Source organism: Chiloscyllium punctatum, chromosome 16, assembly GCF_047496795.1.
Source record: "Chiloscyllium punctatum isolate Juve2018m chromosome 16, sChiPun1.3, whole genome shotgun sequence".
Classification (NCBI taxonomy): Eukaryota; Metazoa; Chordata; class Chondrichthyes; order Orectolobiformes; family Hemiscylliidae; genus Chiloscyllium; species Chiloscyllium punctatum.
The window spans coordinates 26,094,285-26,117,062 of NC_092754.1; the positions used below are offsets into that span (position 1 = coordinate 26,094,285).

The window sequence follows — 22,778 nt, forward strand, 5'->3', positions numbered from 1 at the left end:
TATCTTTCCCCTCTCACCCTAAACCTATGCCCTCTAGTTCTGGACTCCCCGACCCCAGGGAAAGACTTTGTCTATTTATCCTATCCATGCCCCTCATAATTTTGTAAACCTCTATAAGGTCACCCCTCAGCCTCCAACACTCCAGGGAAAACAGCCCCAGCCTGTTCAGCCTCTCCCTGTAGCTCAGATCCTCCAACCCTGGCAACATCCTTCTAAATCTTTTCTGAACACTTTCAAGTTTCACAATATCTTTCCGAAAGGAAGGAGACCAGAATTGCATGCAATATTCCAACAGTGGTCTAACCAATGTCATGTACAGCTGCAACATGACCTCCCAAATCCTGTACTCAGTACTCTGACCAATAAAGAAAAGCATACCAAATGCCTTCTTCACTATCCTATCTACCTGCGACTCCACTTTCAAGGAGCTATGAACCTGTACTCCAAGGTCTCTTTGTTCAGCAACACTCCCTCAGACCTTACCATTAAGTGTATAAGTCCTGCTAAGATTTGCTTTTCCAAAATGCAGCATCTCGCAATTATCTGAATTAAACTCCATCTGCCACTTCTCAGCCCATTGACCCATCTGGTCCAGATCCTGTTGTAATCTGAGGTAACCCCCTTTGCTGTCCACTACACCTCCAATTTTGGTGTCATCTGCAAACTTACTCACTGTACCTCTTACGCTCGCATCCAAATCATTTATGTAAATGACAAAAGTAGAGGGCTGATCCTTGTGGCACTCCACTGGTCACAGGCCTCCAGTCTGAAACACAACCCTCCACCACTACCCTCTGTCTTCTATCTTTTGAGCCAGTTCTGTATCCAAATGGCTAATTCTCCCTGTATTCCATGAGATCTAACCTTGCTAATCAGTCTCCCATGGGGAACCTTGTTGAACGCCTTACTGAAGCCCATATAGATCACAACAGGAATGGAATGGTAGGTAAACAGAACTTTGTGCAAGTTAAGATACAGGCCAAAGAGCTTTGGATAAGTCCAAGTTTACAGAGGTCAGAGGGCAGCTAGGGGAGTTATGAAATAGTTTAGTTCCAGCCATAGTTCAGAAAGCACAGCTTGTGGCATTTATGTAGTCACCAAGCCCTGTGGAATCATCAATAACTTCTCCAATTGTACCCAGTGTAAAAACACCAATTGATATACCTGTTGATGAGGATGTGAATAAAGATCCCATCTTCAAAGTTTGTGAGAAGATTTGTAGCTCGGGTGCTCGTTGTTGTGGTTCTGTTCGCCGAGCTGGGAATTTGTGTTGCAGACGTTTCGTCCCCTGTCTAGGTGACATCCTCAGTGCTTGGGAGCCTCCTGTGAAGCGCTTCTGTGATGTTTCCTCCGGCATTTGTAGTGGTTTGAATCTACCGCTTCCGGTTGTCAGTTCCAGCTGTCTGTTGCAGTGGTCGGTATATTGGGTCCAGGTCATCACAGAAGCGCTTCACAGGAGGTTCCCAAGTACTAAGGATGTCACCTAGACAGGGGGCGAAATGTCTGCAACACAAATTCCCAGCTCGGCGAACAGAACCACAACAAAGATCCCACATACTTGAAATCATGAGAATATCCATTACTGATGGGCTGTAATTGAATGGTTATCCTCTTTTTGTTTTGTTTAATTACATTGACGCTGCACAGAGTTGTCAAAGACAACATTACTTGTCAAAGAATACTGAGCAACTGTTCCTTCCACGATAGCCATTATGAATGAGTGTAGTCAGAAAGTTTGGAAATAGGACATTGCTCTAAAAACAATCTGGCCTTCTGACAGCTTATCAGCTCGTTATTTTTTATATTCAAGGCTGGCAGAGAACATTATCCGGTTTTTGGTGCCTAGACATTAATTTTATTAATTCACAAGATGTGAGTTTCACTGATGGAGCCAGCATTTATTGCCCATCATTAATTGCCTTTGAGAAGGTGATAGAGAGCTTCCTTCTTGAACTGCTGGGGTGGAGGCTTACTCACAGTGTTGTCAGGGAAGGCATTCAAAGTTATTGACTCAGTGTCAGTGAAAGAACAGTGATATATTTCCAAGTCAGGAGCGTGAGTCACTTAGAGACATCTTGCAGTTGGTGGTGTTCCTATGTTTTTGATACCCCTCTCCTTCCGGATGGAAGTGGTTCTGGATTTGGAAGGTGAATTACTGCAGTGCATTTCTGTAGATTGTACACACTACTGCCACCGTGCATCAGTGATAAAAATAATGAATAAAAGGTGAAGATGGGTGCCAATCAAGTGGGCAGCTTGAACTGAGAAACATCAACCTTCTTGAGTGTTGTTGGAACTGCATTCAACAAGGCAAGTGGGGGTATTCTGTCATGTGCCTGACTTGAATTTTGTTGATGGTAGACAGAATTTGGGAAGACAGAAGATGGGTTACTCACTGCAGAATCCCTAGCCTCTGACTTACTCTTGTTGTCACAGTATTTAAACAATTGGTCCAGTTTAGTTTTCTAGGTAATGGTTAACCCTAGAATATTGATATAATGGTGGAGTCTAACTCCATATTTCACCCACTGTCCGTTTTGCATTCATTCTGTGTGGATGTCCTAATTGGTTATCGTTTTCTTCGATAACCAAGTTACAATGCAAGACTCCCATCATTGCACTGGTTGAGATTGGTTAAATCGTATTTGTATTTCAGGAGCCTAGATTTTAATCTAGTCAGGAATGCAGATAAACTGGTGGCAGTGTCCATATGGGAGGTATGGCACAAAGACTTGACTGTAACTAACATGGCTCATCAGCATGGTGTTGACGAATATGGCCAGAAGGTTAGCTCATAAACTCAGGTAAACTGCTGCCAACAACAAAGAACAACACACACACACACGAATGAAATTCTGAGTGAATTCCTGAGGTAGAAGAAATATAAGATTTCCCTCTGGGACCTGCACAAATGCTTCTCCGTCTGACCTTGGTTCTATTTTCTGATCGTTGCTTTTGCTTAGCTTGATCATTTTTATCAGTTTCTCGCATTTTGTTAAGTAGAAAATGGAATTTGTGACAACTGAAGCTTATAATTAAACTGCCTCCACAAATCTAGAGAGAACACTATAAACATTTTACTTTATTAACTACTGATCCCTTATTCAGAGCAGAGGTTAAAATGACACACAATGTCAATGGATCTGTAAATTCAAAATAGCACTCAGCTAGGCTGGGGAAAGGAATTGGCAGTTTCCATGCTTCATTTAACTGCAAGGGAGAGAAATCTGACCTGTATTACCTCAAGTTTAGTTCTGAAGAATTATACAGGGCACCATATATGATCAATTTGAATGATTACAGAATTAATTAAAAGAAGAATACATAATATCATAAAACCAAATTTGAACATTTACCCTCTTTCCTGGTTACTCCTCCCCATTTCCTCCTTCCCTCTTCCATTTTCATCTTGGTTTATCTTTTATTTGGAAGAGTTTGCTTCTTGTCGAAGGTAGTTACATGAGTGTTGGTCACTCTCTTATATTTCATCGGGATAGGCACTCCTCCCAGGAACTGAACAGTGTATGTCAGCAGGCTTTCTGATCATGGGAGCATCACAACTGGGACAATTCTACTTTTACCTGTCATTCGTACATGCAGTTTCCAACAGGAGGCATTGAATAGTGCTCAGAAATGGAAACCTTAATCAACTTTTTCTCCTTTCCCTGATTCAGATGCCATGGACACCCCACATCCACCCCAAACTAGGATCAGCACAGCAACCACAAAGTCATGACAAAGGCTGGAATATTTGAAATCTTCCCATACCACATATAAACTTTGCCCATCAAATCAGAAGTTCAGTGTCTCAGTCTGTTCCAAACACAAATCACATTTTCGGTGCTCTTTACATATCAAAAATACACATTCATTATGCAAATTATCTTGACAAGATTTGCATTTTCTTCTGAAATGATGAGTGGGTGTAGTGTTTTAATTTGTCTCTTTGCTTTTCTGTCCACGTCTGCCTTTTTGATCTACTTATGTTTCTGTCTGTGCATGTGTGGGTGTGTCTGCCAGTCTCCTTACCTCTCCATTTAAAAGAGCCTTATTCTTTCTCTGTGTTTTGTGCCACATTGCGCGCGCGCGCGCGTGTGCGCGGTGTGTGCGTGTGCGAGTGCGCGCGCCTCTGTCTCTCTCTCTCTCTCTTTTTCAGTGTTGTCTCTTTTCTCTTCTACATTGCAATATCTTTAATGACCTACAAATTAACTGAAAGGAGGATTTTGAAAAAAAAAGTTTGAGATTTATAAACTGTAATTTTATATACAAACAGTTATAGGTTTGAAATGGCTACACACAGGGATTTCTGCGGTACAAAAAACAGACTTGTTAATAACAGACATCGTGAATCGAACACTGATCACCAAATTCTAATTATACTTTGCTGGATCTTGATGAGCTATATATTAGTATTTGATTGGGGTTCCTGCTTAATTTCTATAACAAATGGCATATTTTAAAGACTTTCCCGTTAAATAGTCTGCGAGGATTTTATTTTAGAAAATGTTATATTTTGATTTTTCTCTCTAAAGCTCAACAAATAAAACAAAAATTTTATCCCACAATCTGCTTTTTTTTCCTTCTTGTGTTCAAGTCTACTCTTCCTCAGTGCCAGTTTTGAGAGCAACTTGCTCGTCATGGTGAACAATCTGAGGGGATCCAACTGTATCCATGGGAGAAGCTTCTTCTTCATTTAGAATTGCATTAAAAATTTGGGAATCTTGGTGGTGTTCCTTTCCACATGCCTGGCAACTGCAGTGTACAATTTTCTCCACTAGTTTGTCCACTCTGGGCATTTCCTCATTGCCTGGGCACTCCAACATGACCTGGAACACAAACCGTGAATATGTTTTAGGTTTTTCTTCCTCAGTTGCTATTTGGGAACCATGTTGAACAGCAGGAGTGAAGAAAGAGCAAATAAAGGATGTGGTTCAGCATGCAATGACTCAGTACTCTCAACCTTCGTTTTAAAAGGCTGTAGATTGCAGGAGAGTGGGAGGATTTCCACAGTTTTAAGTCCTGGGAAAGACTGATTTCTGGTAGCGTGATGATTCTTTATTTCAGGATAATGAAACTGCAGGAAAGAGAATGAGGGTCTGGTGTGATTAAAACATATTTTTCGTGGGATGTGGACACACCACCTATGCTGAAATTTATTGTCCATTTCTGTGCTTGAGAAGGTGATAGTGAGGTGCCTTCTTGAACCACTGCAGTTCTTGTGGTAGAGGTACACCTGTAGTACTGTTAGGAAGAGACTTCCAGGATTTTGACCCATCAACTGTGAACGGTCAGCGATATATTTCAAAGCCAAGAGAATGGGTAGTTTGGAAGCAAAAATGAAAATGGTACTGTGTCCATTTATCTATTACCTTTGTGTTGCTAGCTGGTAGGGGTCGTGGGTTTACATAAGAACTAGGAGCAGGAGTAGGCTGTCCAGCCCTTTGAGCCTACTCCACCATACTGACTGACCTTTTTGTGGACTCAGATCCATTTACCCACACTCTCACTGTACCCCTTAATTCCTTTATTTTTCAAAACGATATCTACCTTAGCTTTAAAAATGTTTACCAAAGTAGTGTCAACTACTTCCCTGGGCAAGGAATTCCACAGATCAACGACATTCTGGGGTTGGAACATAGAGATGTACAGCATGGAAACAGACCCTTCGGTCCAACCCGTCTATGCCAACCAGATATCCCAACACAATGTAGTCCCACCTGCCAGCACCCGGCCCATATCCCTCCAAACCCTTCCTATTCATATACCCATCCAAATGCCTCTCATGTTGCAATTGTACCAGCCTCCACCACATACCCACTACTGCAGCCTTTCTCTTGGACAGTCTTAAAACAATTAACTTATCTGATTCTGTGTTGTGAACTTTGCCCAACAGTTCCTCCAAGATTAGTTGTGAATTTCACTGTTTGTTAATTTTCCCAGATGCACTCCGATGTCCAGCAACACATGAATGCAAACAGCAAAGGCAGTAGGTAACTGTGCAGGTTCTCTCTCTCTCTCTCTCTCTCTCTCTCCTGCTTCCTCACCATGTGCTTCCTTTGTCTGCATGCTGTCAAAAAAACCGTGACGTGTTGCTGCAGTACAGCCTGCAGGTGGCACACAGTGCAGCCGCTGGGGGGTGGCACACAGTGCAGCCGCTGGGGGGTGGCACACAGTGCAGCCGCTGGGGGGTGGCACACAGTGCAGCCGCTGGGGGGTGGCACACAGTGCAGCCGCTGGGGGGTGGCACACAGTGCAGCCGCTGGGGGGTGGCACACAGTGCAGCCGCTGGGGGGTGGCACACAGTGCAGCCGCTGGGGGGTGGCACACAGTGCAGCCGCTGGGGGGTGGCACACAGTGCAGCCGCTGGGATGCTGGAGAATGCAAATATTTAAAGTGGTGGATGAGATGACAATCAAGTTGCTGGGTCAAAATCCATTAATCCCCTCCTGAATGGCATTGTAGGTCAACTCACGTCAAATGGATTGCAGTGGTTCTAGAAGACAGTTCACTACTATCACCTTCTCAAGAACAAATAGAGACAGGCAATAAATGCTGGACCAGCCAGTGATACTCACATCCCTCGAATGAATAAAGAAAATCAAGAAGATTGCTTTGTCTTGGGTGATGTGGGCATCTTGAGAGTTATTCGAACCACACTCAAGTGGAGATCATTTTGGCAAGCTACTGATTTGTTCATTGTAGATGGTAGGCAGATTTTTGGAAATCAGAAGTTACTCACCATTGAATTCTCAGTCAGTGTATTAATATGGCTGATCCAATACAGCCTTGGATTGGGGTTGGGTACTTGGAGGAACAACAGGGGATAATAAGATGGGCAAGGACCAAAGTGATAGAATAGGGAGACATAGGAAAGCATCCAATGCAGAAAATCTAACTGAAATTACTTTGTGATCAAGAGAAGAGACTAACAGGAAGGATGAATCGCATGTAATTAGACCCGGAGGCCGTTTGAAATCAGATGGGTAGTCAAACAGTTACTTACAATTTCCCACATAGACTGTGCTGGCATGCAGGAGTCACAGTGAACAAGGGATTCAGTGGACTGCGGAAAAGTATTGGGTACGCTGTAGCTGAAACACTGGCCAAGGCATGCTCTGTGGGAGACAATGAAACAGAGCAGATTATTATATCACTGAAACTCTTCATATAAAGCAGATGTTTTTTTTGGCTGAAATAAAACTAGATCTAAAATGCTATCATCAGAGATTACCATTCAATTAAGCCTGGCATAAAGTTGATCACATTTTATTTGTTTCAACCCAACTGAACAACATTGGAAAGCTAATGAAAAATGTTATTTATAATATTTACTGAGTGAATGAGTCACTCACAGATGCTCAAAAAATGAATATAGACCACCAAATATCAGAATCCCACAGAGAAATAAGAGCCACAAGTCTTGAAAAGAGCTCTGAGACCCCTAAATTTGGTGTGATGTTCTAATTATGGTTCTTACACATTATAGTTCTGGGAAGACAGCAATTCGCCATTGCATCACTGGGTACTGAAGTGTCATTCACGCATGAAATAAGCTGAGAGAACAGAAAAATGGCCAGTGCTTGCTATGTGCCCAGTCTGATGGAGGACAGATGCACCACATCCATCACCAGAGAAACCATTGGAGATTCAGCTGCTGAGTTAAACTTCCAAACAGCTCAGTAATCAACAAAACAGTGTTTAAATATTTTTCAGCCACTCACTCTTGCTGCCATCTGGCTGGGTAGTATCAAGTCACTGCAGAAACAGATGAGATCTTTTCATGTAGATCTTTTCGTGAGATCTTTTCATGGCAGATTGTGTTATTTTGTTGCAAACTGACTTGAGCAACAGTTTTAGGAACAATGTCAAACTCAACACCATCTTTCATCTATTTCCAAGTCTCCACTTATTGGAAGTTGAGATTAATCTCTGGATAATATACGGCCTTTAATCCTGACAGCAAACCAGTTCAAAGAATTTAATTTTCTATGTCGCTTTACAAAGACATATTTAAATAATAGTTTATAGGAACAACAGAAAGCTATTAAGCCCAACAAGCTTATCCCTTTTGTACTACCATCTTCTGTTTATATCCCTATACTGGATTTGGTTCTGGGTAACGAGCCAGGCCAGGTGTTAGAATTGGAGGTAGGCGAGCACTTTGGGGACAGTGACCACAATTCGGTGACTTTTACTCTAGTGATGGAGTGATAAGTGTGCATTGCAGGGCAAGAGTTATAGCTGGGGGCAGGGAAATTATGATGCAGTGAGGCACGACTTAGGATGCGTGACTTGGAAAAGTAGGCTTCAAGGCAAGGGCGCAATTGATATGTGGAGCTTGTTCAAGGAGCAACTATTGAGTGTCCTTGATAAGTATGTACCTGTCAGGCAGGGAGGAAAGGGTCGTGTGAGGGAGCTGTGGTTTAATAAGGAATTGGAATCCCTTGTTAAAGGGAAGAGGGCGGCCTATGTAAAGATGAGGCGTGAAGGTTTAATTGGGGCGATTGAGAGTTATAAGGTAGCCAGGAAGGACCTGAAGAGAGAGCTAAGAGCAGCAAGGAGGGGACATGAAAAGTCCTTAGTTGGTAGGATTAGGGAAAACCCAAAGGCTTTCTATAGGTATGTCAGGAATAAAAGAATGACTAGGGTAGGAATAGGTCCAGTCAAGGATAGTAGTGGGAAGTTGCGTGTGGAGGCTGAAGAGATTGGGGAGACACTAAATGAATACTTTTCGTCAGTATTCACTCAGGAACAGGACATTGTTGCCGATGTGAATACTGAGTCACAATTAATTAGAATGGATGGCTTTGTGGTATGTAGGGAAGAGGTGTTGGAAATTCTGGAAAGGGTGAAAATAGATAAGTCCCCTGGGCCTGATGGCATTTATCCTAGGATTCTCTGGGAAGCAAGGGAGGAGATTGCAGAGCCATTGGCCTTGATTTTTATGTCCTCATTGTGTACAGGAATAGTGTCAGAAGACTGGAGGATAGCAAATGTGGTTCCCTTGTTCAAGAAGGGGAGTAGGGATAACCCTAGTAACTATAGGCCGGTGAGCCTTACTTCTGTTGTGGGCAAAATCTTAGAGAGAATTGTAAGGGACAGGATTTATGAACATCTGGATAGGAATAATGTGATCAAGGATAGTCAGCATGGTTTTGTGAAGGGCAGATCGTGCCTCACAAACCTTATTGAATTCTTTGAGAAGGTGACTAAGGAGGTGGACGAAGGTAAAGCAGTAGATGTGGTGTATATGGATTTTAGTAAGGCGTTTGATAAGGTTCCCCATGGTAGGCTACTGCAAAAAATACAGAGGTATGGCATTGAGGGTGATTTGGAGGTTTGGATTAGGAATTGGCTGGCTGGAAGAAGACAGAGGGTAATAGTTGATGGTAAAGGTTCATCTTGGAGTGCAGTTACTAGCGGTGTTCCGCAAGGATCTGTTTTGGGACCATTGCTGTTTGTCATTTTTATAAATGACCCGGAGGAGGGACTTGAAGGTTGGGTGAGCAAGTTTGCGGATGATACGAAAGTTGGTGGAGTTGTTGACAGTGAGGAAGGATGTGGCAGGTTACAGCGGGATATAGATAAGCTGCAGAGCTGGGCAGAAAGGTGGCAAATGGAGTTCAATGTGGGTAAGTGTGAGGTGATTCACTTTGGTATGAGTAACAAAAAGATGGGGTACTGGGCTAATGGTCGGACACTTGGTAGTGTGGATAAGCAGAGGGATCTTGGTGTCAATGTACACAGATCTCTGAAAGTTGCCACCCAGGTAAATAGTGCAGTGAAGAAGGCATATGGCGTACTGGTTTTTACTGGAAGAGGAATTGAGTTCTGGAGTCCTGAGGTCATGTTGCAGTTGTATGAGACTCTGGTGCGGCCGCATCTGGAGTATTGTGTGCAGTTTTGGTCGCCATACTATATGAAGGATGTAGAGGCACTGGAACGGGTGCAGAAGAGGTTTACCAGGATGTTGCCTGGCATGGTAGGAAGATCGTATGAGGAAAGGCTGAGGCACTTGGGCTGTTTTCATTGGAGAAAAGAAGGTTTAGGGGTGACTTGATAGAGGTGTACAAGATGATTAGGGGTTTAGATAGGGTTGACCATGAGAACCTTTTTCCACGTATGGAGTCAGCTATTATGAGGGGGCATAGCTTTAAATAAGGTATGGTATAGGACAGATGTTAGGGGTAGATTCTTTACTCAGTGAGTCGTGAGTTCATGGAATGCCCTGCCAGTAGCAGTGGTGGACTCTCCCTCTTTATGGGCATTTAAACGGGCATTGGATAGGTATATGGAGGATAGTGGGCTAGTGTAGGTTAGGTGGGCTTGGATCGGCGCAACATCGAGGGCCAAAAGGCCAGTACTGCACTGTATTTTTCTATGTTCTATGTTCTATCTCTCCTCTGTAGAAAACTCTTTTTTGGTGGCACGGTGGTTAGCACTGCTACCTCACAGCACCGGGGACTGGGTTCGATTCCAGCCTTAGGCCACTGTCTGTGTGAAGTTTGCTCATTCTCCCCATGTCTGCATGGGTTTCCTCCCATGGTCCAATGATGCACAGGTTAGGTGGACTTGCCATGCTAAAAAGAAGATTGCCCCGTAGTGTGCAGGGATATGCAGGTTAGGTGGGTTAGCCATGGTCAAGCCATGTTAGCCTGAAATTGCCAAATTCACAAAATCATACCATGATCAAACATTCGCCATGCCCGGGATGTTCAAGTACAGCTGTAATTTACCCGGCAATGTGGAAACTTATTTAGATATGACCAGTCTTCTAAAGGCAGAACAAATCATATCTGGCCAATTACAGCTCCATCAATATAATCTTGATCATCAGCTGTAATGGAAGGTATCACTGACAGGTATCAAGTGGCACTGATTGACTCTTCCTTTACTGATATTCAGTTTAGGTTTGGTCAGCTCCTGACGTCATTACAGTCAAACTTGGACAAAAAGGCTGAACTCCAGAGGTGAGGTGAGACTGACTACCACTGTCATCAGGGCAGCATTAATTTAACTGAGTGTAACATTCAAGAGCCCTAGCACAGCAGAAGTCAAAACAAATCGGGGGAGACCACCCATTGGGCAGAGGTATAGCTAGCACAAAGGAAGATGGTTGTGGTTGCTGAAAGTCAATCATTTCAGTCCCAGGACATCTCTGCAGGAGTGCCTCAGGAAAGTGTCCTAGGCCCAACCATCTTCAGCTCTTTCATCAATGACATTCTTTTCATCATAAAGTGAAAAGTGGGAATTATGTACAGATGATTGCACAATGTTCAGCACCATTCCTGACTCCTTGGAGACTGAAGCAGCCTATACCAATACACAGCTGATAAGTGGCTGGTAACACTTGTGCTACATAAGTACCAAGCATTGACCATCTCCAAACAATAACAATATAACCATTGCTACTTGGTGTTCAATGGCATTGTTATCACTGAATCTTCCAGAATCAACATCCTGGGGGTTACCAATGACCAGACACTTAATTAGACCAGTCAAATAAATACTGTTGCTACAAAGCAAGTCAGAGGATAGGAGTCCTGCAATATTTGGCTCACTTCCAGATTTCTAGATGCATCTAGAAGCACAAAGACAGCACATGCATTGGAATACCACTAGCTGCAAGTTGTCCTCCAAGGCAGACACCATCCTAACTTGGAACTATATCACCTTCACAGTCGTCATGTCAAAATTCTGGAGTTTCATTCCTAATAGAATGGTAGGTAGAGCCACACCAAGTGGACTGCAAAAGTTCAAGAAGGTAGCTCACCACCAGCTTCTCAAGAGAAATTAGGGATTGGTAATAAATTCCAGCACTGCGAATGGTGTTCACAATAACAACTGTTGTAGGATCAGATGGATGAGCAGCTGGAGAAAAAGATTGATAGGGGAGTAAATGAGACATTGTGGAGTATGATATTTTCTAGACATTGAGGATTATCCAGATGACTTCAATTGTCTTTGAAAGTCTACTATATTCTGATATTTCCATTTAACTTTAATACAAAAAAGGCCTGGAAAGCTACTTTAGCACTTGTTTTTATACCTACCTGTTCTGGATGGACTTCGACTCACATCCAGTGTGGCCAACTATCTGAGTGATGTTCTTTGCTTCACACCAGGCACTTTTATCAGGAAACAGTGCCAGTTTATTGATGGGAGGAGGTGCTGCAAAAACTAGAGTTGGAAGCAGAATGCCCAAAATGGACCAACACATCATCATCAACGGCTCCACCATAGTCCTAGAGAGAAAAAATGTCAATTGAGAATGAGTTAACAACATCTCAATGCACAGATGCACCCACATAAAACAGGGGACTGGATAATGAGACATATGAAGCCTTCCCTAACAGTTTCATCCATGGCTTATGCCTTTTCTCTCTCTCTCTCTCTCTCTCTTTCCCTCTCTCTCTCTTCCCACTTCTTTTCTCCTTACTCAGTGGTTAGCACTGCTGCCACACAGCTCCAGTGTCCCAGGTTCGATTCCAGCCTCGGGCAACTGTCCGTGTGGATTCTGCACATTCTCCCCGTGTCTGCGTGGGTTTCCTCCGGGTGCTCCAGTTTCCTCCCACAGTCCAAAGATGTGCAGGTCAGGTGAATTGGCCACGCTAAATTGCCCGTAGTGTTAGGTGAATTAGTCAGAGGGGAAATGGGTCTGGGTGGGTTACTCTTCGGAGAGTCAGTGTGGACTGTTTCCACACTGTAGGGAATCTAATCTAATCTAATCTAAATCTACGAATTAGCCCTGGTTTCTTCCATTTAGTTTTCAATGTCAGGGGCACAGCCATGAATAAACAGATTGTACATTCAACAAGAATGAATTTCAGAGCGCAAACTTCAAGTAATTTCAGAAGCAGAAAGGCCAAAGTATTTGGTGTGATGAGGTACTTTCCCCAATATCACAAACTTCTGGACTAAGGGACGTGGGCTTGGCCTGTTTTAGTGCATTTTCTGATTTGCAACAAACTCTTTACAATGAATATGGAAGTTGCTGATATCCCTCTAAATCAGCACATCAGATGCCTGATTCAGTTGGAATGATATTACTCTCATGAGTCTTGAGTATAGAATATCAAATAGACTATTCATGCTGATGGAAACAAACCAGCAAAATCAGTCATATAAAGACAATTGGAATGGGTTAAACATCTTCTGGACCTATAAATTTGGCAGATCCATTCTGGCTTTTGGGATTTAAAATGAGACACTGTGGAACACATCAGCCTCCCACCATCCAAGGGATATACTGCAGCAGCATTAGCATTTAAATTACACAGTAATAAAGCAGTAATCTCTTTTTTTCTCACTCTAATCCATTAAGAAAATGACTTTGATTTAAGCATTATTGGATAATTCCTCCTTAGTTTTCAAAGTTGTCAAAAACTCATTTAAAAATTATAATTTCTGATGATCCTTACTGAACGTTTACAAAGGGAAGGGAGGCATGGGGTAATGGAGGACCAAGGCAGTTTTTTGACTTCTAGTTCTTCAATGTTCAATGGGTTTCATTATCACAAAATAAAGTGTTGTAAGAGGTTCTAATTTGCATGTTGTAATAGCACACCCTCATTAAGTTAGTTCCTAAGGCTGTTAGCTCACCATTCTACCCTATTCTCATTTTTGTACCTGGGTCTTTACAAGATAAATACAAATCAAAAAAGCATCAGCCCACCTCATCACTACAGTCTCTGCCTCCTTTAAATTAATCCAGGCTTTTCTCTGAATGGGGAATGTTGATTATTATGATTATTGATGTTATTATCTGTCTATAATTTTCCAGTTTGAAACTGTTCATGTCTTGAGATTCCCTTCTTTTACCATATAACCCAAGCATTTAGGGGTCCATATTTAGGAGTATTTAAATTAATTGTTAACTGAAAACTAGCTTCCCAGGGATTACATTCCCCTGAACATCAGCATGCTGGGAATGTAAAATTAGACATAATCAAAGACTCTATCCTTAATGGTACTTCCTATGCACTAAATCAACTCAACTTTAACTCGTGGAGTGTCGTTGAAAACATTCCAGTAAACATTCACATGTGATTTGTGAAATGGTTGCATTTATGTGAAGTCAGACAAGATTGTTGTCTGCAATCTAAGCCCGAGGCGATATGGAATCAGGTTTAATTGGCAGGTCAATAGGGTTAATCCCCAAGCACAAAGAGCTGGGAGAGGGTCATAGGTCAAAACTTTGGCCTCCTGTCAGGCCTAGAAAGAAAACATTGGTTCTTCAAAGGTGTGAGTCAAACATAAGATATAGAGCGAGAGTTCTTTGCTTAAGGTACAGCAAGTTTCAGGAAATTACTAGTCTTAAAATTAGGGACAACATTGCATTTATCATTATTTTATGTCGTACATGCATTGCATAAAAGTTAAAATGCAGTGTAAAACTTTCTCCTGTTCCTATCTGTACACAAATTTTGATTTGTAACAAAACCCATCCTCCAAATGTGAATCAGCCCCTATCAGATGTTAGCTCCATCTTTGTGAGAAACACATGTATGTGAGGTTACAATAATTACAAAATATGGGATTTTGTTATTACCATCTCACAGATCATGCTCTTAAAAGGCTAGCCTTCAGCCAGTAAAGGTAAACTTTCAATGATAAAGGGTGTAAAGTCCACTTACTGATTGGAATTGATGCTGAACTTGGATAGACTATTGGTGAACAAATAACATTTAAACTGCCCACTGTCCAATTCTCATCATTTAGTTTGAATTAGGGCACTGACTCTCACCTGTATCCTTCTGTGCACCCTTTAAATGGGCTGACAGGTTAGTGAATTTCCAGAATGCTACACCATCCAATCTGTGCACTTTTGGAGTCAATGTTTTCAGATAATAGAATAGATTATAGGATTTCCATCACTTGTCTTTAATCAGACAAGCACAATTTATCAGAGTCTCCTCAAGCTTGCAAATGCTGATAGGGTGAATTTTGAAACCCCACCCCACTCACAATACAACCAAAACACAGTATAATTGGTAGCAGCCTTACACTAACCAGCTGTGTCTCTTGCTGGTCAAGCCCTGCGCTCAGCAGATTATAAACAGCTGAACATGCAAAAGAAAGAACAGCATATGGATGTGGAACATGACAGATCATGAATCACTGTTCATTTCTCTCTAGTGATCCCATAGTTGAATCTGTTCAACATAACCAGTTAAGTAGCACTTTTTGTTAATCACTCTTCAACAAGAGAGGTAATGTTGACACCCTCAGAACCAAAACTAGAATTCAAAATATTTTCTTACGAAATATCCACAAAGCCTACATCTTTTTTCTGAAACTGTATTTCACCAACAGTTGCACTTTGGATAGATATTTGCAGTGGCAAAGATTTAAAACAGTCAGTGTTAGCAATTATTATTCCATTGAAACCGACAGCAATTTTGTGAGTCTGCATATGCCCAGAATTTCATGGAACTCTAGGAAGTGCTGTTATGAGTCTACACATCTCCAAACGTGCAGTGTTGAAGATCCCCCAAACTACAATCAACAGGAAATCGCAAAGAACTTATACAAAACCTGTACTCTTACACTTATAGCCTCAACGTAAAAGTCCTTAAAATAAATATGTTTAATAGCATGTTTAACAGCTATTAACTAAGTTTATTATTATTGCTAAACATTCTACTGGTCCTGAAAAGCTAACTTACATTTATGGAATGCCATTTTTCTTTCCCTTTCGATACAAAAAGTCCATATATTATAGAATGATGCTTTTTAAAGGTTGTTTATGATATTTTATAATTTCTCTTTATCCAACCATAATTATTTATTTTACTATGTTGAATATTTGAAGTAAAAGTGAAAGATGAAATGGTTTTGACATTCTGATTTGCCATCTATGAGAATGCTTCAATGTGATTGATTGCCGACCCTGCATGCTTAACTCCTGCTGACACTGAGGCTGACATGGCACCAGATTAAAACAGCTGTCAGGAAAGAAGCAAATTGATGCCGCAGAGGTACCTAGGTCCTTTTGGGCAGCTTTCTTCAAGATCAGTGGTGTGTGCTGTTGCTTTACTGCTGATGGCAAAATTCAATCTATTAAAGAAGATGGAAAGCAGTAGTGAACTGAGAAAAGTAGGTAAGTGTTTACCAACAAAGTGGGGAAGAGACAACATGAAGAACCCGTATAGAAGACCTAGTGGTTCCATGTGTGTTCAATGGTCAGGCAGCTCTCGAAAAGATGGAGGAATGAGGAAATACAATCAACTGAAACATCTTTATATCAAGAAGTAAGGATTATCTGTAGGGAAAGGGAGACCATAACCATCATCATGGCTAGAGAGAGGAAATCTGCCATCCTTATCCGGGCTTGGTAACATGTAACTCCAACCTCATAGAAATGTGGTTGATTCTTGACTGTCCCCTGAAATGGCCAAGCAAATCATTTAGCTCGGGGCAACAACAGATAGGCAACAAATGGTCTTGCCAGCAATGATGATTTATCAGCCCCATCCTAAAGATTCTGCACTGAAACAATCTTATGTAATTCTTGAAAAATTAAATAAAACACAGTAGTATTGGAAAATGTTTATATTCCAAGGTTAATGTACTACTGTAACTTCAGTTATTCAAGTAGTGGGCCAGATGATTTTTAAACTGTGTTAACTTTATATCATTGGAACCTAGTTCAATCAGGCTGATTAAAAGCAGTTGTATGCATTGCAATCTGCAGCCAGACTGCTTCTTCAAGAGCTGCAGCGACCAGGGTCCTTTTCTAATCTTATTTTGTCACTGTGGGAAGGTGCCAATTATCTGGAGTGAGGAAGCATCACTTTTGGATTTCAACACAAGAGACCATCGGATGCACTCAATGACTGACTGAACATTGCTGCGGGTCTCACATAATATAGTAAGCATTGTCATGAGTCTCACATAACACAGAGTGAGCATCACCATGGCTCTCACATAACATACAGTGAGCATCGCCATGGGTGTCACATAACAGAGTGAGCATTGCCATGGGACTCACATAACACAGAATGTGCGTTGTCATGGGTGTCACATAACAGAGTGTGCATCACCATGTTTCTCACATAATATACAGTGAGCATTGCCATGAGTCTCACATAACACACAGTGAGCAACCACATTGAACTCACATAACATAGTGAATGTTGCTATGGGTCTCACAAAACACATAGTGAGCATCACCACAGGTCTCACACAACAGACAGTGAGTATTGCCACAGGTTTCACAAAACACACAGTGAACATTGCCACAGACTTCACATAACACACTATGAGCATTGCTACTGGTCTCACATAACACACAGTGAGCATCACCACAGGTATCACATAACACACAGTGAGCATCACCATGGGTCTCACATCATATGCATTGAGCATCACCATGGGTCTCACATAATATAAGCATGGGTGTCATGTAAGTGTAAGTGAACATTGCCATGAGTATGACACATTACACAATTCACCATCACAACCCATGTTAAAGGGAGAAGGGCACAGGGCTCACCCAATCCACTTGATTAACTCCTTCCAGCAGGTTCCATAAGCAGCAATGGTATAAATAAGGAAGCTGCACCTTCCAGAAACTGCAGTGGGAAGCTGTTTCAGGCTATTTGCCCAGAACACAAGAATAAATCATGAAATTGAATAGTAATGCTTTACAAAAGATATGTGAACCATGGATAAACTTCCTTATTTAGACAGACAGTTATAAAATGCCACCTCCAATGCCAAATGCATAATGCAATATTATTCCCATGGAAATAACATAATAGATTTACAGATAGGGCTGTCCTGTCAGAATTGGCAGGGGGGCTTAAAAGCTCAGCAATTAAATTTCATCACACAGAGAAACTTTATGTTTACTTAACTGGACTGGCACCGACAAAGGACCTTAACTCTCAAAGGCTGAACGTTGGCTCTCTACCAGTCACAGCTACATTCCTCATCAGCCAAATAGAGCCAAACAGCCTGGTGTTTATATAGCTCTCCAAAAAGGCCACAGTAATCAAAGTCAGAGCTTCAGTTGTGAAACCGTCAACAGACAAGTTATAATCTGCAATAGGTTTTTAAAACATACAACATAGACTGTACCATCCCATGCGAAATGTCACAAAGCCCTAGAATTTCTATTCAATGATATCTGTTTCCTTTTCAATAAACCAGCCCCTATACTCTCCTTAGAAACATCGTGTCTGCTACATATCAAATTCACCTATTTCCATCTTTGTGAGTTCTCTGCCAGAAGACAATCTGGCTCCGCACCATGTCTCCATCATGGGCAGAGTAAGGAGTCAGATCCCAAACTCACCCCAGCTGGAAAACCGATCGAAATCTATGCCTCTCACGCCAATCTGATCCACATCAGCCACCCAGCTGACTAATCCAACTAGTCCTCACAGAATCCAAGTTGCTGTGACAACCTACACTTTCATTGGCAAGTTGTAGTCCGCAACTATGGATATTGATGGTAGAGTGTCCAAACTCTTCCCAGCACAGGGCTGACCAGGTACCTCTTCCACCTTTACTGCCTTCATCAGTATAAGGCAGTAACAAATGATACAAATTGAGTCACTAATACAAACGGCCTTCATCAGGAATGAAGGGCTTATGCCCGAAACGTCGATTCTCCTACTCCTCAAGTGCTGCCTGACCCACAGTTCTTTTGCAGCACCACACTCTCGGACTCTGATCTCCAGCATCTGCAGTCCTTGCTTTCTCCTCCCTAATACAAACACCAAATATTGCTGGAAATCTGAAATAAAAATAGAAAATGCTGGAAATACTCAGCTGACCAAGTCATATCTGTGAAAAGAGAAAAAAAATTAATATCTCAATATCAGAGATTCTGATGGGAGGTCATTGATCTGAAATGTTAAGTGCGTTTTTCTCTCCTGTAACAGCAAAGAGATGCTGGGCTATATTACACATACACCAATTTCGTAAATCCCAAGAACTGTGTTGAAGCCACAAAGCACTCTTGGCATCAGACACCCAAGTTGGTGTCTATGGTTCTGGTTGCTGAAACAATAACTCTGAGAAGCATTGCAATGACGTCAGAAGGATGAACTTGGCAGAATGATTTTATAAGGTACGGCTGTTCACTCTCAGAAGCTGTCAACTTGGAGGGGCCAGAATACAAGATGTTTAATGCAACAGAGAAAGCGAATACAGAGGCGTTCACATACATCAAACAATAGGACAAAATGACACTGCATCAGGAGACAACACGTGAATAAAGGCAAAAAGCTAGACCTACTTAAGAAGCACTTCAGTTCTATAATGAAGAGATGTTGTGCTAGTGTTCTGGAAACGTGAGCTCAAATAGGTTCTACTAATATTGTGATTTTACATGTACCAAGTACCACTCTCATCCAAAGAACAATGTTAATTTTTGAGCGTAAAAAAAGCAGCATTGAACTCTTGCCACTTCGATCAGTGTCCACCATTCAGCTTCACTGGCACATTAGGGTTGTAACATGCACAATATACTGAAGATGGTACAGCAGCCCATTAAGCGGATTTCAATGGACCCTCCCAGTTCAATAATTTCCATCATGAAGAATGCGTGGACAGCAAGATCATGGGAACATAATCCTGACCAAGTTCCTCAAATCACACACCATCCCAATTTGGACACCTATCTCCATCTCTCATCATAATGTAACAAAAACTTAGCATTTCCTACCTAACACTACTCTGGGAGCCCATCAGCACAAGGAGTGGAACAATTAAAGATGGGTAATACCTGCAGGATATCCATTAACCATTTTGCCTGTGAACAAAACATGAGTCTGATCAGTACAGACTGATCTTTTTCTCACTTGACATCTACTCAAATGCAGGTCTCACTATATGGAAGGCTATCATGGAAACATCCTGTTGACTTCTTACTACAGAAAGCAAAAGCACTGATGCTAATTGCAGCACCATTACTGAGTCTCCATTTCAATCCCCAGCTAATGTAGTACATATCAATATTCAAACATGGTCTCTTCAAATCTGTACCAATTCAGGTGGTATCTTTACCTGACCTGTTCGCGATGTGGCCTGTCCATGAAGAACATAAATGCCAACATACTGAACTGTCCAAAAAAAGTCCAATTCTGTCTAATGGTACCTTACTCTGCCCATCAATACCCCGCACAGTGAATGGTCTATAAACCATACAGAAACTGGGAACACTTCTGTTTAAAGCTTAAATTACTTGTTAATTGAAAGTACACACACACGGTAAAGGCAGAATCAGGCCATTTGGAGCTTCAGGGCCAAATAAGCTGATGACTGAAATTAGTGAAACTATCTCTGTCTCACTACAGACTGAAACTGGGCATCACAGTTTAGGAAGGGTGTGATGACAGAGGAAAAGACGTAGAAAAGATTTACAGGATGGTTCTGGGCATTACATGTTTCTTTACCTTGGTCAATTGTTGAAGCTGAGGCTGTTCTATCAAGGGAAGAGAATGTGCTCAAAATCATGTGGGGCCTGGACAGAATCAATAGGCAGATGCTGTTCCCTTGGCAGATGAGTCAAGAACCAAAGGATTCTGATTTAAGATATTTGGCAAAAGAACTAAATAGGACAGAAGGAAAAGCTTTCTTTCTCAGTGAGTGGTTAGGGTCTGGAATACATTGCCTGAGTTTTGTGGTCAAGGCAGATTCAATTGTAGCTTTCAAAAAGGAATTGGCTAATTATTAGCAGAGAGAAACTTTGCAAGGCTGTGGGGAAAAGGCAGGGAACAGTAGACAGACTGAGTAGGTTAATAGAGAGCCAATACAGACTTGATGGGATGAATGGCCATGGTGTGTACAATAACCATTCCATGACTCTATAACTGAGTTATTTTATTCTGACAGATCCAGGCTAGTAGTTGATTGCTTTACATGGTTATTGCTCATTTAAAAATGCATTTCCTTTGATTATTTTGGCCTGTTTTGAAAGATTATATAAACTCTGAGTTCTATTCAATCAACTTGATGGAGGCAGCAGATTTGGCTGCAAGACACAAATCTGAACTTTCCATTGTATGGCAACATTTTTCTTTCAGAAACATATGTTTTTTCCCACAAGGGAAATTCCTTTCTCAAAGTCTTAGTAGAAATTCTGCATTTGTGTGTTTATCAGTATGCCTGTATCTGTTTGTGTATCATGTATTGGTGTTTGTGTATCTGTGTGTGTACATGTGTGTATGTATCTCCGTGTCAGTGTTTTTCTGTATTTATCTGTGCGTCTATATCTATGTATATATCTGTTTGTGTGTCTGAGTATCTGTGTGTCTATGTATCTGCATGTTTATCGGTGTGCATCTGTATTTGTGTATCTGTGTATGTATATCAGCTTGTGTATGTATCTGTATGTCTAGGTCAGTCTGTATCTGCACATCTGCGTATGTATATCTATGTGTGGTGTGTATCTGTGTGTGTGTGTGTGCACACGCATGTAAATCGGTGTATGTGTGTGTGGTGTATAGCTGTGTATATGTATCTGTAGGCCTGTGTCCGTGTATAACTGTATATATCTGAGTGTTTAGCAGCAACATCCATCCTCCCTGGGACATACAAATCTGATAAAGAGCTTGACCATTCTAAATAAAGAACTGGGAAGAGGAAGGATGCTGTTTCTGCAATTTTTCAGCTCAACTGACACGAACACAGCAACAGTGAAACTTGACCTTTAACCGACATCTCAGGGACAAGACTTGCAAATGTCAGGGTTTTTGAATAAAGAAGTACTTGAATATTTCCGCTCATTAAACTGCTTTAATGTTCATTCTAGTTTTATTTCCTGATCTCTCAAATACTGGCCAACATAATGCAATCAGAAGGTTTGATAGGCAGCAAGTAAGGTGCACCACATCCTCCATCAATACCGCTGTCTGAGCAGACACTGGATAAAAGGAGCTTGGGCTGAAATCTTGCTTTGCTTTTCTGTCCTCCTGATGACTCAGCAATATCACAGATTGTACATCGGCTGTATTGGATTTTGTCAATCTGGCCTATTACAGATTCCATGATTGTTTCACTCCGCCTCCAGACCTAATGTTCTCTATAAATACAGTACTTCCTAAATCCAAAGGAAAAACAAAAAAAAAGAGTATTCAGGTATCCTCAGAATCTTCTTCACAGGTGACCTGAAAAGCAGTCTTTACAGTTCTAAAGATATTTGAGAGAATAGATGTGGAGATGTTTCCACTTGTTGGGAATTCCAAAACGAGGAGCCAAAAATAAATGATCATCACATATGAGTCCGAAAGGATTGAACAGAAACTTCTTGACTCAGACAAGTGTGAGTGTTTTTCATTCACTGTCAAATGAAAGTGAATAGCAAATAAACATTTAAGGATATAAAATAGAATTAGGAGTAGGTCATTCAGTAGCCTGGAGTGTAATTCAGTAAAGTCATGACTACCCTTTACCTCACCTCCATCTTTCTACAGTAACACCATATCCCCTGATGAGAAGATTGAAGGGCAAACTGGATAAGTACAAGAGAAAGCAGAGAGATAGATGTGAGATGGTAAGAGGCCCATATGGAATATAAACACCATAGACCCATTGGGCTGAATAGTCTGTATCTGTGCTGTAAATTTAATGAGTATTCTGCACTACTGATCTTATACAAACATTTCCAAACCCACAAAAAGAAATGGACCCACTAATGTTTTTGGTATGGATTATACATTTTTCGCATTCCCAGATTTGTCCCAGATGTCTCCCATTTTTTTCTAACCAGTCATATTTGTTCTTTTTTTTGTAGATTCATTGTATGCCTTGAAATACTGGTTCGT

At 41.4% G+C, this 22,778-nt stretch overlaps 1 protein-coding gene across 6 annotated transcripts in view; it reads right to left on the minus strand.

Annotated features, from left to right (window-relative positions):
* Positions 1-4,221: 4,221 nt before the first annotated feature.
* nbl1 (NBL1, DAN family BMP antagonist) overlaps positions 4,222-22,778 on the minus strand; it is a 76,885-nt gene continuing 58,328 nt past the window's right edge. For all 6 annotated transcript variants that reach the window (XM_072586520.1, XM_072586518.1, XM_072586523.1 and 3 more), the window contains exons 3-5: positions 12,054-12,245; positions 7,004-7,115; positions 4,222-4,826 (exon numbers count right to left, since the gene is read on the minus strand). In XM_072586520.1, the coding sequence (XP_072442621.1) occupies positions 4,596-4,826; positions 7,004-7,115; positions 12,054-12,241 (531 nt within the window). In that variant the 5' untranslated portion in view covers positions 12,242-12,245 and the 3' untranslated portion in view covers positions 4,222-4,595. The remainder of the gene's footprint in view (positions 4,827-7,003; positions 7,116-12,053; positions 12,246-22,778) is intronic.